The 14,788-nt window shown below is 40.2% G+C and overlaps 1 protein-coding gene across 1 annotated transcript in view; it reads right to left on the bottom strand.

Annotated features, from left to right (window-relative positions):
• The window catches only part of GPC6 (glypican 6), a 1,044,338-nt gene that overhangs the window by 4,605 nt on the left and 1,024,945 nt on the right, over positions 1-14,788 (bottom strand). The window contains exons 8-9 of the mRNA XM_032100037.1: positions 9,521-9,657; positions 391-566 (exon numbers count right to left, since the gene is read on the bottom strand). Of these exons, the coding sequence (XP_031955928.1) occupies positions 391-566; positions 9,521-9,657 (313 nt within the window). The remainder of the gene's footprint in view (positions 1-390; positions 567-9,520; positions 9,658-14,788) is intronic.

The raw sequence follows: 14,788 nt of genomic DNA, 5'->3' as shown, positions 1-14,788 counted from the left end.
CAGCTTTCATCCCTTTTCTCCCTTCCACGTGGCACCCCAGTGGGGATGAACACATTGGGAATGAGGAAGTGGTGGTCATGCTAAATTTCATTCAGTAAAGCTTCCAAATGAAAGCCACTGTAACTTAATTAGATGATTAAATGCTCTTCTGAAAAAGGATCAGGCTGCTGGCATTATGGAAAGCCCTCAGTGTTTTGATGCATTAAACATGAAGATAAGGAAGAGAACCAAAAGAAACAATTATATAACTGGAATTTTATGGAACAGAAAAAGACTTTTTATGTTGTCAGCAGTGCAGAGCACAAAGACTATAGAAGGTCATTGCAACAGAGCCAATTCATAAATGTTTCCAAAATTAGAGTTATGTAATGACAGTTAATGGTTTCTTACTTGTATCCTGGAAGTTGACATCATTCCCATTATATGCGTTCTTCAGTTTGTTAGTCATGACACGTAAGGCCATGATTTGTTGTCGAATGAAGGTGTCTGGCCTTGTGATGTCCACATCTACTTCTGGATTGTTGATCTGGTTGGTCAAGCCATCGTTCATAATCTCAGGCAAGTATCTATACAGCAGAATGAAAGATTAGTTTGAGATGCAGTAATTTCAGAAATAAAACACTGTACAGTAAATGATGTGCTAAAAAATTCAATGTGTAGTTCTTAAACAGATCCATTAAAACTGTTTAAAAAATATAGTTTTTAATTTTACTGACTCCAAAGGACCTGTTTAGTAGCTGAGCTGCATGGGGAGCAGAAAGGATTTAAGTTTCTCATCCTCCTAACTTTCCATATACGCCCCAGCAAGAGCAATGACTGTGTGAACTATGAAAAAGGTTCGCAAGCCAGCAGTAAGTCACCGCATATTCATATCCTCTGCTGACATGAATGGTTGCACACTAAATTAAGCATCTAACCGTGCATTCTGCTGTTTTCATTTCTTTCTGCTTAAAAGATATGAAGTCCTTTGTTGTATATAGTATATTTGTTCTGAGACAGTTTAGAAGCCTATCTCGAGGCGTTATGGCTTTCCTAGTTTAAAAGAGCACTTAATTTTCTTCTCCAATTCTTCCTTGCATCTCTTTTTCAGACCACCATGAACAACATCTCCAGCTTATATGACATCCAGGCCTATAAAAAGCATTATAATTTTACCAAACTCCTGTATTCTCTTTGATTTGGTCCTTATTCCTTTAAACCAGGCTATGCTTGCATGTCTTGTGTACTTTGTGCATAACATTTAAGGTATGACATTTCCCATCCCTCCACAAATCTGAATCTTTTATTCAGGCTCTTACCTTATAATTTCTTGATTACTGCAGCATTCCTTTCTCTGACCTTGAGTAATGCAGTCTTAGGCTGCTCACAGGCAGCAAGTGTGCTTTTGCACATCTTTCCCCCACAAAAAAGCAGCCCATGCCTCCAATCATGCTACAGTAAAAATCTCCATTACCTTTTGTTAAAGATGCACACTTTGTTCCCTGCTGCTCTTTGTCCTCAGGAAGCTCACCCTATAGGCATTTGCAAAGCTACATTTTTCTGTGCTTCAAATCTCTGTTAAAAATTATCTGTGCATTTTACAGCTGCCAGGCTGAAAATGGGTCGACATTATTTCTCTGTGCTGGCATGGTATCCCGAGAAAATAGTGCATCACAGCTTCCCTGTTCTCTCTTGTCTGTCTTTACCTACTGTCTTTGTCTCATATTTAGGCTGCAAGGGATATGGGGCAGATCTACCCTTTGTTTACCTTCTTTATAAGGATATGATCTATTTTGTAATTAGTTTGCATACCAGGCTGTCCTACTGATGTTTGTGGGACTCCTCATGTGCATATGTGCTCAGACAATAAGTAATGACAGCACAGTCTAGCCTACTAATGATAAACTTTCATGATGCCTGGTACCAAATATAGTTTGAGAGTACTTCACGTCACTCTCACTTGTGTGTGCCCAATTTTCTATCACCACTGAAGTCTGGCATTGATGACAGCATTGTTCATAGTGGTCTGGAAAAAGAAATATATCTAAAAATAAATGTGAAAGTAAGGGAGAAGAAAGGGCTTTCTCTGTTGAAGCCATGGTGAAGGGAAAATAAGCTCTGCATTCCTTCTGGAGGTTCACAAGAGAACAGATGCTTTGGTGCGCCAGGGAAGGGCTTAGTCTCAGCGTAATGGGTCCTCACTTTGCAAGATGAGATTCATTTGCCAGCAGTGGCTTTTGAAGGCTTACATGAGAATAATCCTGGGGGCGTGTGAACATCTAAGAACCAACCGTGGTTGCCAAAATACCCAGCCTCAAGCTGCATGTCCTGTTGTTTCGCTAGTACCATGATGAGAAATAACATTGCTGTGGGGATCCCATCCAGAATCCTGCGGTCAGATTTACTATGGCGAGAACACAGAGCTACCTCCCCCAGTATAGCAGACCACGGTGTTATGAATCACTAGAGACAGAACAGGAAATAATTCTGCAGAGCTGCCTAGAGGCAGTAGGATGGAGACCTTGGCAGGCAGAGATGCTCTGGACTGCAAAGGAACAGCATCTCCATCTGTCACACGTCTCTACAAATGAAAGGGCTGCTGTAGATAAATTACTCAGCCTAGTAGTAAATCAGCCATTTCAAGGTACAGTTGATTAAAAAAAGAAGGAGTGTAAGAATTGAACTACTGGCTCAGAGAGGATGACTGTCTTGCCCAGTATCCTGTCCATGACAATGGCCATAGCTGTTAGCAGCTAGAAGTGACCTGAAATTGCTAAACATTCATGTGGATTGCTTTCCTTTTTTATGAAGGATTAGCTGCTCTTTATTGCAAGCTGTCCATGAGAAGCTCTGAATGGCAGCTCACAGGCTTTCTTTGACTGATTTCTCTTTGATTTAATTTTGTCTTGTCATCAATAATAAAAGAAGAATGTACTGACTTAAAGCAATTAGAGAGTGCTCTGGCGTGCATTTCATGAAGGCTCATATTTTGCACTGTGACTAGTGTGCATCTGCTGTCCTTCTCAGGATCATCTAACTTTAAATGGGCCAGCCCATTCAGTTACAGAAAGTGATTTTGTCACACTATCACACACCCTGCTCTATTTGCCCAGGATCTGGTGATCCCCAAAGCATTCCTGGCATGTGTACCTCACTTAGATGTGTAAGGGACACATACTTTATGTAGGTCACAAGAAATCCATGGCCTTACTACTGCCTAACAGTTAGTCAGATACTTAAATTCTCTTGGCATTTAGGACATAAGAGCAAAAGAATTAGAAAGGCTGAAAATTCATCTTTAGGTTTACACACATACCAAATCTTGTATGCTCAAATGCAAGCATCTGCATATAATCAGAGTCCCACTCTCACCAGATATAGTCACCACCAGATCCAGTCACCACCAGATCCAGTCACAGCTAGTCAGCAGTTTATTCATCAGTGGAGCAGGGACAGCTGTTAGAGTCCCATGTGCCTTTGGCCAAATGACTGATTCATTATATTTCACCTGCTGGGATTTACTTGCATAAACATAGACAGCTGGTGCCATTTGAATGCTCTTACTTATTCCTCCTCTTCTTGTCCCTAGCTCTGACAGGTGAGCTCTGAAAGCTCTTTCTGGATCATATCTGCAGGCTTGAGGGAGAGGTCCTGGACATTTGGGGCATCTACAGTTATAGTGTGTGTCTTTCTTTAGGCAGCTGAATTGAGTCTTGAATGCCACTTTAGCCACTAGGATGTAGGCCATTTGGTGTCATACTGCCACTCCAGTAGGGTTTGAATATCTGTAGGTCCAGGGTCTAATTTGCCAGTTCCAGGAAGGTGTCTTCACTACTTAGACCATCTTACACAGCAGTAGGTAATGTGTTCAGGCAGTGGAAAACTGCCCCTTTGAGTAGACTGACAGGATATTGGGGCTCTTTTCAGGCACCATAACATTAGTGCTTTTCAAAATGCTCAAGCAGTTTTAGCCCAGGCTCTGGTCCAGAGGGGAGGCAGTGTCCTGTGTCATACTCATCCCAGAAGGCCCAGAGAGTCTCTAACAATACTACAACTGCAGGGACCACACACTCCTTATTGTCTCACTCTGTATTTAAGTACCTGAATTTACATGTCTGAATGTGTAGCTGGATTCTACCCTCATTACTGAACCAGTTCACCTGCTTCTTTGGGGGCATGGGGGGGAGCAGTCAGAAAAGTCTATATTGAATGAAATATCTTTGAATAGTTTTCCTTTCTTTACAGCACTGATGCAGATATAGGAACACGCAGCCCAAGGTGTTTCATGAATGACAGCCTCGGAGAGGCAGCCTGACACATGTTCTGACAAAAGCATTTTGATGTGTGTGGGGTAGGGTTAAGTCACACTGAATAGGAAGCCATGTCTTGGGACTGTGATTTGACAGAAGATTTGTTGCTGGCTGGGCAAAGTTGTTGAACACAGCTGCTTTTGCTGCGGTTCCGAAAGTGGAGACACCCTTGTGAATTTTAAGCTTTGCTGCTGCTTCTTCTCTCGTTAATGATCTCTTTGTTGGCCTGGCCATTACAAGAAGTGTATGCCCATTATAAATGAAAAGAAGAGAAGTGCCAACCTGAATCAGTGTCTGTTCTTTGCATCCTCCTAGCAAAAAAGAAAAAAAAAAAAAAAGAAAAAAAGAAGCAAGCTTTCTTAGCCCTGAGTACAGAGAAGCTGAACAATACTGTTTGTTTTCTTCTGTTTGCTCCTTCCTCAGCTATGTCAGGATTTTAGTGTCATTTATGTTGTTTTCTAAAATATTAATGCTTTCTGTTCCTCTTAGCCTTTCCACAGTTCTTGCTTGCCTCAGCAGACACAGCAAAGATGTCTTTTGGCACATCATAGCCAAGTACCACAAAGCCTATTTAAAACCACTTCTCTTCTCCCCCCCCCCCCCGCCCCGCTTTTTTTTTTTTTTTTTAATAACTCATTAATGTTCCAGGGTGTCTGCTTCCTTTCCAAGTCTAAAAATGATTGATGAATCTTTCAGGTCATTTATATAAAGCCTGTAGAGTTGACACCCCCCTACACCAAAAAAAAAAAAAAAAAAAAAAAAAGGAATCTTCTGATTTTTAAAAGAATCTGTCTTAAAGGACAACATTCTTCATATTTTGCTGCCACAGCAGCTACTTACAGTACAACTGGGGCATGCCACCTAGTCAGTACTGGAGTTATTCCAGGGGCACGAAATTGTAGGCAGCAAAGTACAAAATACAGCACAGGGTTACTCAGGCTGGGCTGGGTTTAGACAGTCACATCTGGTCCAGAAAGATAAGTGCAATGGAAAATTGGCTTGTTTGGCTAACTAGTTCACCTCATCTGATTCTGTTTGCTCAGGAGGTAATCCCCATAGGATATTTTCATTTTGGTTTTTCTTCCTGCATCTTGGAGAAAAGCTGCAGGAGACACAAGGAGAGGGAGAAAATGGCTCATCTGCCAATTTGTTGGAAGGTGTAAAAATAAACTAGAGCCATCAAGAATAGGCAGTTTTCACAGTTACTGAGAAGTGGTTTATTCATGCTTTCACTAGTGGTGCTGAATGGTTATCTGTGCCTACCTCCAGCTAGAGGACATTCAACTCACTGTCACTGCAAGCTTTGCTGGACAGCAGTTAGCAACTTTCTCAGGGCAAGCACTGATCTGGTGAGTCTTTCTTCCCACCTGAATTTCACCAGGAATTAAAAGCTCTGCCACAGAAGTAGACACGCCCATATGTATGGCAGGAGAAGAAGAGAATGTCAGGACAGCTGAGAATCTATTCTGTGTTTGTTTTGGTGACATACCTTGTAGTTTTGAGCTACATATTGAAAATTATAATCTTCATTTTTCCTTTTCTTCCTTACTTTTCTCTATGTTTTTCTGTTTATTTCTCTGTCTATATATAATTCCTTTTCTTCTTTTCTTTGTAGGAGTGATAGGTTCATTGTGGAATGTAGGTCTCATCCATTCCATAGATTACAGCTGTTCAGAGCTGAGACATTAGTAAGTCTATAGCCCTGGTGAGCATGAGAACCAGGATGATAGTGCATGAGCACAAACTCTCAGATGCTTTGGTTGAAACGAGCTGGCTGAGTTGGTTGGAGCAATTCAAGGTTTGTCTCCTGAACATCAGATGGCTCCAGATTTGGTTGCTCTTCTCACTTCAGCAGAAGTCATATATTCAAGGACTAATACCTTGGACTTGGTTTAAGTCCTAAAGCCTGATTTCCATCATGCTTGGGAAAATTTCTTCATTTCTGGAGAATATCTATTAGTGAAGATGTTATCAGCTGTTGTTAAGAATTTAACTGCATGTAGAGAGGCAGGAAAATTTTCAAAGTTTGATCTTAATGTTTTTTAGATCCTAAATAGGTTTTGGAAATCTGTCTCTGTACATCTGGCAGAAGACGTTAATTCTTAAAACATAAAATTATGTCCATGTTCTTTTGTGAATACAAATATGATGGAGAAATCCTGCTGGGCATCTCTCTAAAAGGCACTTTGTCTTTAGTAGCTATTATCATTATTTTTAATATGGATTTTTCAAAAAAAGAGATTCATCCATCTAAAAAATATTTTCCCATTTCCACAGCACTTGGTTTCTATGTGATGTGACCTGATTAAAACCGTTCCTTGCACAGGATCAGCAACGAGCCAAGTGCACCCTTCCAGAACGCCAAATGGATGACTCTGTTACCCCATGATTACTTGTGAATTGGTGACCTTCAGTTGGCGACCTGGTGTCACTGTAAATTAATCATGGCAGCAAAGTGATATTTAGGGAGTGTAATAACCACAAATGACCTTGGTGTAATGCCTCTCTCAGGAGAAAGCCAAGCTTTTATTCTCTGTAATCTCATGTTTGTAACTTTTCCCCCAGTAAAAGCAGCATCGAAAGGTGATGTGTAAAGTGAAACGTAAGGCATAATGTCTATCTGGAAGTTCAAAGTTTCTAGTTCTTTATTCCAAAACAGGATTTGATAAAACCCCCAGAAATAATTTCCTTTCCCAGTGGTAGCCAGCACCATGTTGTCTTTTTACTTACAGTATTAATGTCTATGAAAACAGGAGGTGGCTAAATATCCTTTTTTTTCTATCACAGGCTTTTGTCATATTCTTTGGAATTCAAAATGCAGCTCCTCATATAGCACAGGGGTGCTTATGACAGCTGACACAGTGAACACAGATATATATATATATATGTGTGTATATATATATATACACACACATATGAATACTGGACAGATTTTGCTATGCTTGTTCTTGTGAGCCACTATTTGATATCAGATACTAATCAATCTGATCAAGAAAACCTTTATTTTTTTTATGCTGCAATAAATGTCTTTGTCCACCAGCCAAGAGGTGATTTTGCATTTAAAGCTAGTTATTTTCAATATTTTTTTAATACTATTTCATATACAAGCCACGGCATTCTGTAGTGTTTCTCTGACTTATTGCTATTGCCTCCACTTGATGCATTTATTGAATTCTGTTACTAAGACTATGACTATTTCCTTTGTGAATGGATATTAAACAGAAACTGGGCAGAGAAGCAGTGGCTGGACCTGCTGAAATCATATCTTCAGGTGATATTTTGAAGCTGTCACTCTACATCCAGTGAACCGTCTGTGTTCAATTATCAAGGACATTATTAACAGAGGACAGGTCTTCTCTCTCCAGAGCATTAATCTTAGAAGGCATCACGGAAATAACCAGGCTTCTCATAAGATAATTACAGCAAAAGAAGGGTGAAAAACTGTATGCATAAAATGTACCTCCCTAACTCCCAACAAATGTGGAAGCTGTGCCAAACCCTTCAGTGCAGGAGCAGAAGAGAGCTGCCAAGTATTTGCCAGATGTGGTACACACACTAGAGTTGGCCATGGAAACCAGGAGGAATAGATGGATATTAAGGGATTTGACTGCTTTTTTGTAGAACGAGTAGCATATATCTCTTACTGATACATGCATCCTGGTGTGGCTCATGGCATTTAGCTGGGATGCCTGGAAATTCTGCTTAACTACTGGCAGTGAGTGCACTGGCCTGGGCTCATGTCTTTCAAAGCTCAATAACAAGAAAGGATAAAATAGAGAAAGAGAAGCTGCACATTTTTATTTCTCTCTTCACACTGTTCCTTTGTGATGAATCCTGTAATAGCCAGACGCTCCTCCTAGTATTTCTCTGAATCCTCAGGGGCTTTCTCTGGATCTGGGACTTAGCAACTAAGCAATGGCTCATGCTTTCGGACAGATTTGTTCACATGCATCCAAAAGTGGATTCAAGGGGCTAGCAGCATCCCAAACAGCGCCCTCCTCTTGTCTGCAACATGAATTCTTTTGAAGGTTATGTAATAAGGCTAGGAAAAAATGGTGTGCATTCAGTGTGAAACATCCCCCTGTAAACTGTGCTCCTTAATAAAATGATCAGATGATGAGATGGTGGGGTGGGTGCAATCTATTTATGTATCCATCCATCCATACGTCCATGTAAAATTACACTGAGCAGGTTTCTAAGTTTTTTTCCTATGTTGTCTAATTTTCACTGTTTTTATATTTTATGTGTTCGTCTCATTTTTTTCTACTGTTTGTTTGTTTGACTGGTTGATTGCTTTTTCTTATTGGCTCATTTTTGTATTCTGCCTTCATATGTATTGCCAGGTAAAAAGAAAAGAAAGATTCCAGTCTCTGAGTGCCAGAAAGTGTCACTTCTCTCGAGATTCAGCTGTCATCAGACACTCAAACCTCTCCATCCTCATGTCTACCCAAAAGCACAGGATACCGCTGTGCACCTGAAACCACGCTGCCTCTGGCATGGTCCCTGAGCCAGTTCCTCCCTCTCTCAGCAGGGATAATCAGATCCTCTCCTCTGTCAGCTGATGAATCCACACTGGGACCTTTGGAGACACCTGCTCATCTGCTGGCTCCTGCTCTGCCGCAGCAGGGCCAAGTAAACTTCAAAATTAAAACTCACAGAAAACTCATCACAAATAAGGGCAGATGACCACAGTTATCTCTGAAGAAGTAACAGAAGGTCAAATCTTCTACACAAGATAAGGAGGAGTGCTACATTTATTCTCTGGTGGTTATTTTTCATTTCTGCCCCACCCCCCCTGCCCCAGTAAATAGCCCTAAGCTTTGCCAGCCAATAGCAAGTAGAGTTGAAATTCCAATTTCTGTTTCATCCCTGTACGATATCCCAAGAGTGCAATTGCTTCACAAGCTGTCATTCCCAACATAGGGATGCTAAATGGACCTAAAGAGCTCTTTGAAATCTCAGTATAAATTATCCTTCTGGAGCCGAACCAATGCACATTTTCTGCCTTCACATGCTGACACGCTGTGCACATTTACCCTGACTCACACTCTGGCTTTAATGGCACTTTGACAATAAGTAATCTTGGCTACAAGCTGCATGCGGACAATGACTTGTTCTCCCCATTTCTGTTTCACCCTCATAAACACTTTTGTGAAATACCCTCAGCTTCACGATCGCTTCAGGCCAGATGGGGATTTGGACCGGGTGGGGTGGAGAGGGGTCCACCTCACCTCGCCTTGGTGTGGCCATTCCAGCAGTCCTCCTCGACTGACGGACCGGCTGTCACTCGCTCATCCTTGCAGATTGTGTAGGGCAATGTTGACCAGAACTTTTTAGAGATCTTTAGCTTTTCCTTAATGTCTGTTACCTGATTAAGAGACAATGAGAGGGAAAACAGATTAAAAACATAAGCCACACTAATTATAATGTTAAACAATACATTGTTTAAATTTGTAATGGTGATGATGGTGAAGGTTAAAAAAGCTAAATGTGCTAAAACTTAATTTCCTGTGTTTAAAAACAAGACACTCAGCATTTGAGTTCAGAACATACAAACAATCAAAGTCACCTTTTTCCACAGGCAAGACATTAATAAAAGCATGTTGCATCTTGCTCTTCCTGGTCTCCATTTGTCTAAGGTTTTCTAAATATACACCTTTTTAAGAATTAATATGCCTCACAGTCTGCTGAATATGAATTCAGTTAAACAGTGTACATCAGATAAACCCACCAGCTTGGTCATGTCTTAGAAAAATATTATATAGACAGCTACATGTGCAGGTTCTAAAAAATGGTTCAGTGCTGAGCTGATGTTGAACTGATTTAAGATACACCGGCTGAATACATTACAGTACATTTGGATCTCAGTTATAGTGAGAAGTCATGCAGAGACTATATTCATCTTTGCTATTATGTGTAGATAAATATATGTAGCTGAATACAGAATCCGCATGCAAGAAATGTTGGGACAGTATTGAAACAGTTTCTTTACCTTATAAATTCCTTGAACAAATAATTTAATTTGGCATGATTCAGGCAGCAAGCAGGAACAAACTGAATTTCCAGCATCGACTTAATAAATAAATGCTCTGACTAAAATTTTATCAGTTCTTGTTTTGTGTATGGTATACTGGAGTGGGAAAATCTACAAGAATAGATAGAAGAAACAACAAAGGACAGACTACAAAGGATGAATGCTGCCACTGTTGTTCTTATGGAAACAGATGCATTTCACATTAAGTTGTAATAGGATTTAGGGGAGCTTGTTGAATAGCTTTTAAAGGAAATCGCTAAGCTTTGTTCTTTAAAAAACCAAGAAATAAAAGCTCTCCATTCTTCCATTCAGTTTTGAGATTGTCTTTTAGGTTGTTGAGGTACAATATTGTACTTGGCTATTTATCTCTTTTATCTTTTTTTCTCAGGACATGATAGCTGTCCTCGCAAATGGCCCATGCTGCTTTGCCATGCTTAAACCCTGTGGAATGTCACTTTATAAGCCAGGAGATAGAAACAGCTGAGGATGTTATTTCAGAAGCACTGTTTGAATTTTCATCCACAAGAAATAAGTAGGACAGTATTTTTCTGTATGAGTTGTTGACAGTGTTTCTCGCCGTGATAGACACCTTAAAAATCTCCTCCACATGCTTTGCCAAGCCCTAGTTGCTTTGTTTTCACATGAGATACTAGTGGCATTTGCAAGCCTTTAAAGTCTCAATAGGGGAGCCCTGTCAAGCCAAAAAATAAATTCCATTTTACAGGCTGTGAACAAGGCTTTGACAGAAGTGGAGATGGTCTCAGGATGCCTGCCCTTTCTGATGTCTTTGGTGCATGGGACCAGGGTTTTTGGGGAGACAGCAGTCCCTCCTCTTCCCCTTCTGCTCATGCTGAGGGTAAAAACCCCTGGGTCTCTACTGGGACAGCTAACCAGCACAAGCAACTCAGTTAAACTGCCATGGTTCATGGCAGTTCATGGTGTGTAAATTCCTGCTAGGACACAGTGAGGATAGAGAAATCCTATAGAAAGTTTAAGGAAGAGAGTTCATAGGGTGAAGGATCCAGTCATATAATCAAAAGTTTATAGGGGAAAGTCAAAGGGATAGATTTTCTTATTATTGCTTGTGCCTGCATAACTACTTACACAAGCAATCTGATTGATATTGGTGGTGAGTAATTAGCTTTCAGAGCAGTAATTTCATTGCTTGCTGGAAGTTATGTAAAGCTATTCAAAACTCAGATGTTTAGAGTCACATTCAGATTTTGCCCATATTCAAATTAGAGCTGGTGCTCTAGGACTTGGGGACTTCTGTTTTGAACCACAAGTGATTCAACACCTGTTGGAAAGTGATTTTCCCCCTGACCCTTCTCAGGGCTGTAATTTGGCATAGAAGCCTTTCATTTTCACAGAAGCCAGCAAAAGAATGGAGAGAGGTTCTCACAGCTCACACATTGCACATGCTCTCCAGATACTCCCCGAAAATCAAAATGAGGACTCCCATTCCCCAGTCACTCCTGAAGATATTAAATGGGGTATGCATACTCTAAATAAGATCATTAAATTTCCTAACAGATTTAAAAAAAATTGGGGTAAGGGAGTACACCTGATAAAGTAAGATGGTCTTACTTTACTCAGGATTGTTGGTAAATGACAACTAATTAAATCTCAGCGGCATCCTTCTGAGGTGTTATTCCCAGTTTAGAGCCTGGGGGGAAGAAGACACTTGCATGACTCACAAAAGGCAGCAACAGCAAAAATGACTACAACTTAGGGAAAGGTTACCATTTACAGCCTCTCTAGATGCCTTTGATTCAGGTGCCTTTTAACATTTTTTTATCTCCTTCAGATATTTCCCTTCACAGCTATCTCCCACCTCCCACCTCCCTGCTGCATTATTTCACTTTGGAACTTTACACAACTTGTGTGGACTCAGTCTCTGAAGTCTTGCCCTTTCCTGCTGTCTGACCAGACCTCTGTTAATCCTTACTTTTTAGGAGTGGAGTTTGCACATCAGTTTAACTGGTTCCTTGAACCTCATCCTGAAACCTTCTGGAAGTGCAGTGTGGTGTCTGATGGCTTTGCTAAAGGAATTCTGAACACTGATTGATTCACCTCCTCTTTTAGGGAGTGGCCTGATGGCCACTTCTGCGAGATCAGTGTTTGGGTTGGCAATGACTTTGGAATACTTTTAATGTAACTTCAAATGCAGAATAGAATTAGGAGGTGTAATGCCTGCCATGACATGTTAAACTTTTGCCTGTGGGTTTCAGAGGCTTCAATTCTGGGATCTTGTCAAGCATGACCACAGAAATTCTCTTATTAGTCCCCATGGTTACACATGTTCCTCTGTACATTGTTTTGATCGCCACCCGCATTTAAAAAATATATAACAGGTGTACAGACCCTTGAAAATGAGATAAAACCCACTAAGGACTCAGTTAACATTGCTTGCTTGTGATTTATGATGTCAGACTACTGTATTCCCCAGTGACCTGTGGCCTTGTAAATGATTCCTTGGTATTTCCTATTCTTTGAATTAAAGATTAACTTTCAAGCTTGGTTAGGCTTCTGTGGAAACATTTAAATATGAGACATATGCAGTTTTGATATTTTACATATTTCTTTTCCACTTGCTCTAGCAGAGATTTATAGGGATTATGACAGCTGGATATCTTTGGCTGTAGCTAGCCTGATTTTCCCTAGTTATCTTCCTGACATAGCCCTGATATTATATTGAAATATCCTTTTTACAGCTACTTTGAAGGTGTGAAACTTGTTCTGAATCACAAAACTTTCTCATAAGAAAAAAGACATAGCAAGAACCATGCAAAGAGTTAAATTTTTAATTTATTGGGGGATATATCAAAATGGATATTAAATTAGCCTTGCCTTGATCTATAATTGCTAACAGAAGAAAGGCATTACTGTGTAAGTAAGAAAAGTTAAATATTTGCATCATTTGCAAAGAGAAACTCCTATCCACAGTTACAGGAATGGTATAGCTACACATCCTACATTGAGAAATACAGTTTATTTCTTATTTCTGCCACTGACTTCTTATGTGACCAAGTCAGTCACGAATGTCATGCAATTCCCCAGCAGAACTTGGAATGGCACCCATGAGCTCAGTTCCAGGCCTACCAGCATGGGCTCAGACATAAAGTAAATAAAACTGACCCACGTTTCTGTCTTCTTTATTCACCTTTCACTCCAAAGTCATGAAGCAGGTTAAAAGCAAGCCTGTCACTTTAGTAGGAATTAGACCTTAGCATTCCTTGCTTTATTTCAGGACATTTGGATAAACTGAGAACTCAGAGTAAGTGTTGAATACACCATGTAAAAATAAAAGTGTGCAGAATGCCAGTTTTACAAGGCATGAAAGACTGCAGAAGGAGCCTTGCTTGTGGAGCAGGCAGACAATTGCCAACAGAATCACTTTGGTTTAATTTCTGATGGAAGAGTGCTTCTTTGGCAGAGTGATAAAGTGTGCTCAGAAGCAATTGGGGGCAAAAAGCAAGTTTTAAATGTGGGTGCGCTAAAATAATTTTTAAAATGTAAATTCCATTTTTTTTCTTTTTGTCCTGCTCTGCCAAGTTCTTCTCTATCAAGACCACCGCATACTCCTTCCAGATTTATCATCCCCACCCATATAATTCCTACTATCAAAGGTAAAGGACTATCAGAAGATGCTAAAATCATGTTCAAAGATGGTGAAATGCATACCAACCTGATGTAGGTTAAAGGCAATAAATGAAATCAAATAATATGGAATCTTTATGTTAAGAAGAAATGGTTCCCATTAACCTCCCTTTCTTCTTCCTGATGTTTTTGAATTGCATTTTTTTTCTTGTTTATTCTGCAATTTGGGAAGATTTTCCTTGTGAAGTTCAAGCAGACTATTCAGTTTGCCTTTCTGTCAACACCTTCTCCTTGTGGATGCTCAAAGACATCTTGCTGTAAAGTCCATTGAGAATTAAGCCTTTATGACCTGGAAAAATGTACAAATGTTTCTGGTTCACTGGAAGTTGCTTCTCTGCAGTACCAGGGTGTCACCCCAGATATAGTACTGTGGGTTAGTATGTGGCAGCATAGATGCACAGATGGAAGATGTTTCAAGTGGCTGCTTGTGATGGGGTGCTGTAATTTCAGGGACTTCAGGCTGTGTGTGTAAAGTGTATCCTATCCTATCAGTGTATTACACTGAGAGAACAGCTAGAGACAGTGAGGAGAAAGAGGTCTGGCATTTTGTCTTGGAGAATAGACATGAAAGCAGCCATCAGAGGCCATGTTTGTGTCTGTGTAGTTTCTTTAGTCACATACTCCTTTGCCCTTTAATTCACAAGCAACATTTAACTAATGCTGCTTCTTCATGCTACATTATTTCCCAGTGAAAAGCCAGACATGTTTTTCATTTCCCTGCTGCTTGCTTTCCCCTAGAAGCGTCTAAGACACGCAGCCATGCACTCAACACCCTTGCAGTCTTTATTAAAAATAATATAGACCT

This window comes from Corvus moneduloides, chromosome 2 (assembly GCF_009650955.1).
Source record: "Corvus moneduloides isolate bCorMon1 chromosome 2, bCorMon1.pri, whole genome shotgun sequence".
NCBI classification, from domain to species: domain Eukaryota; kingdom Metazoa; phylum Chordata; class Aves; order Passeriformes; family Corvidae; genus Corvus; species Corvus moneduloides.
This window is presented reverse-complemented; position numbering and strand designations above follow the sequence as displayed.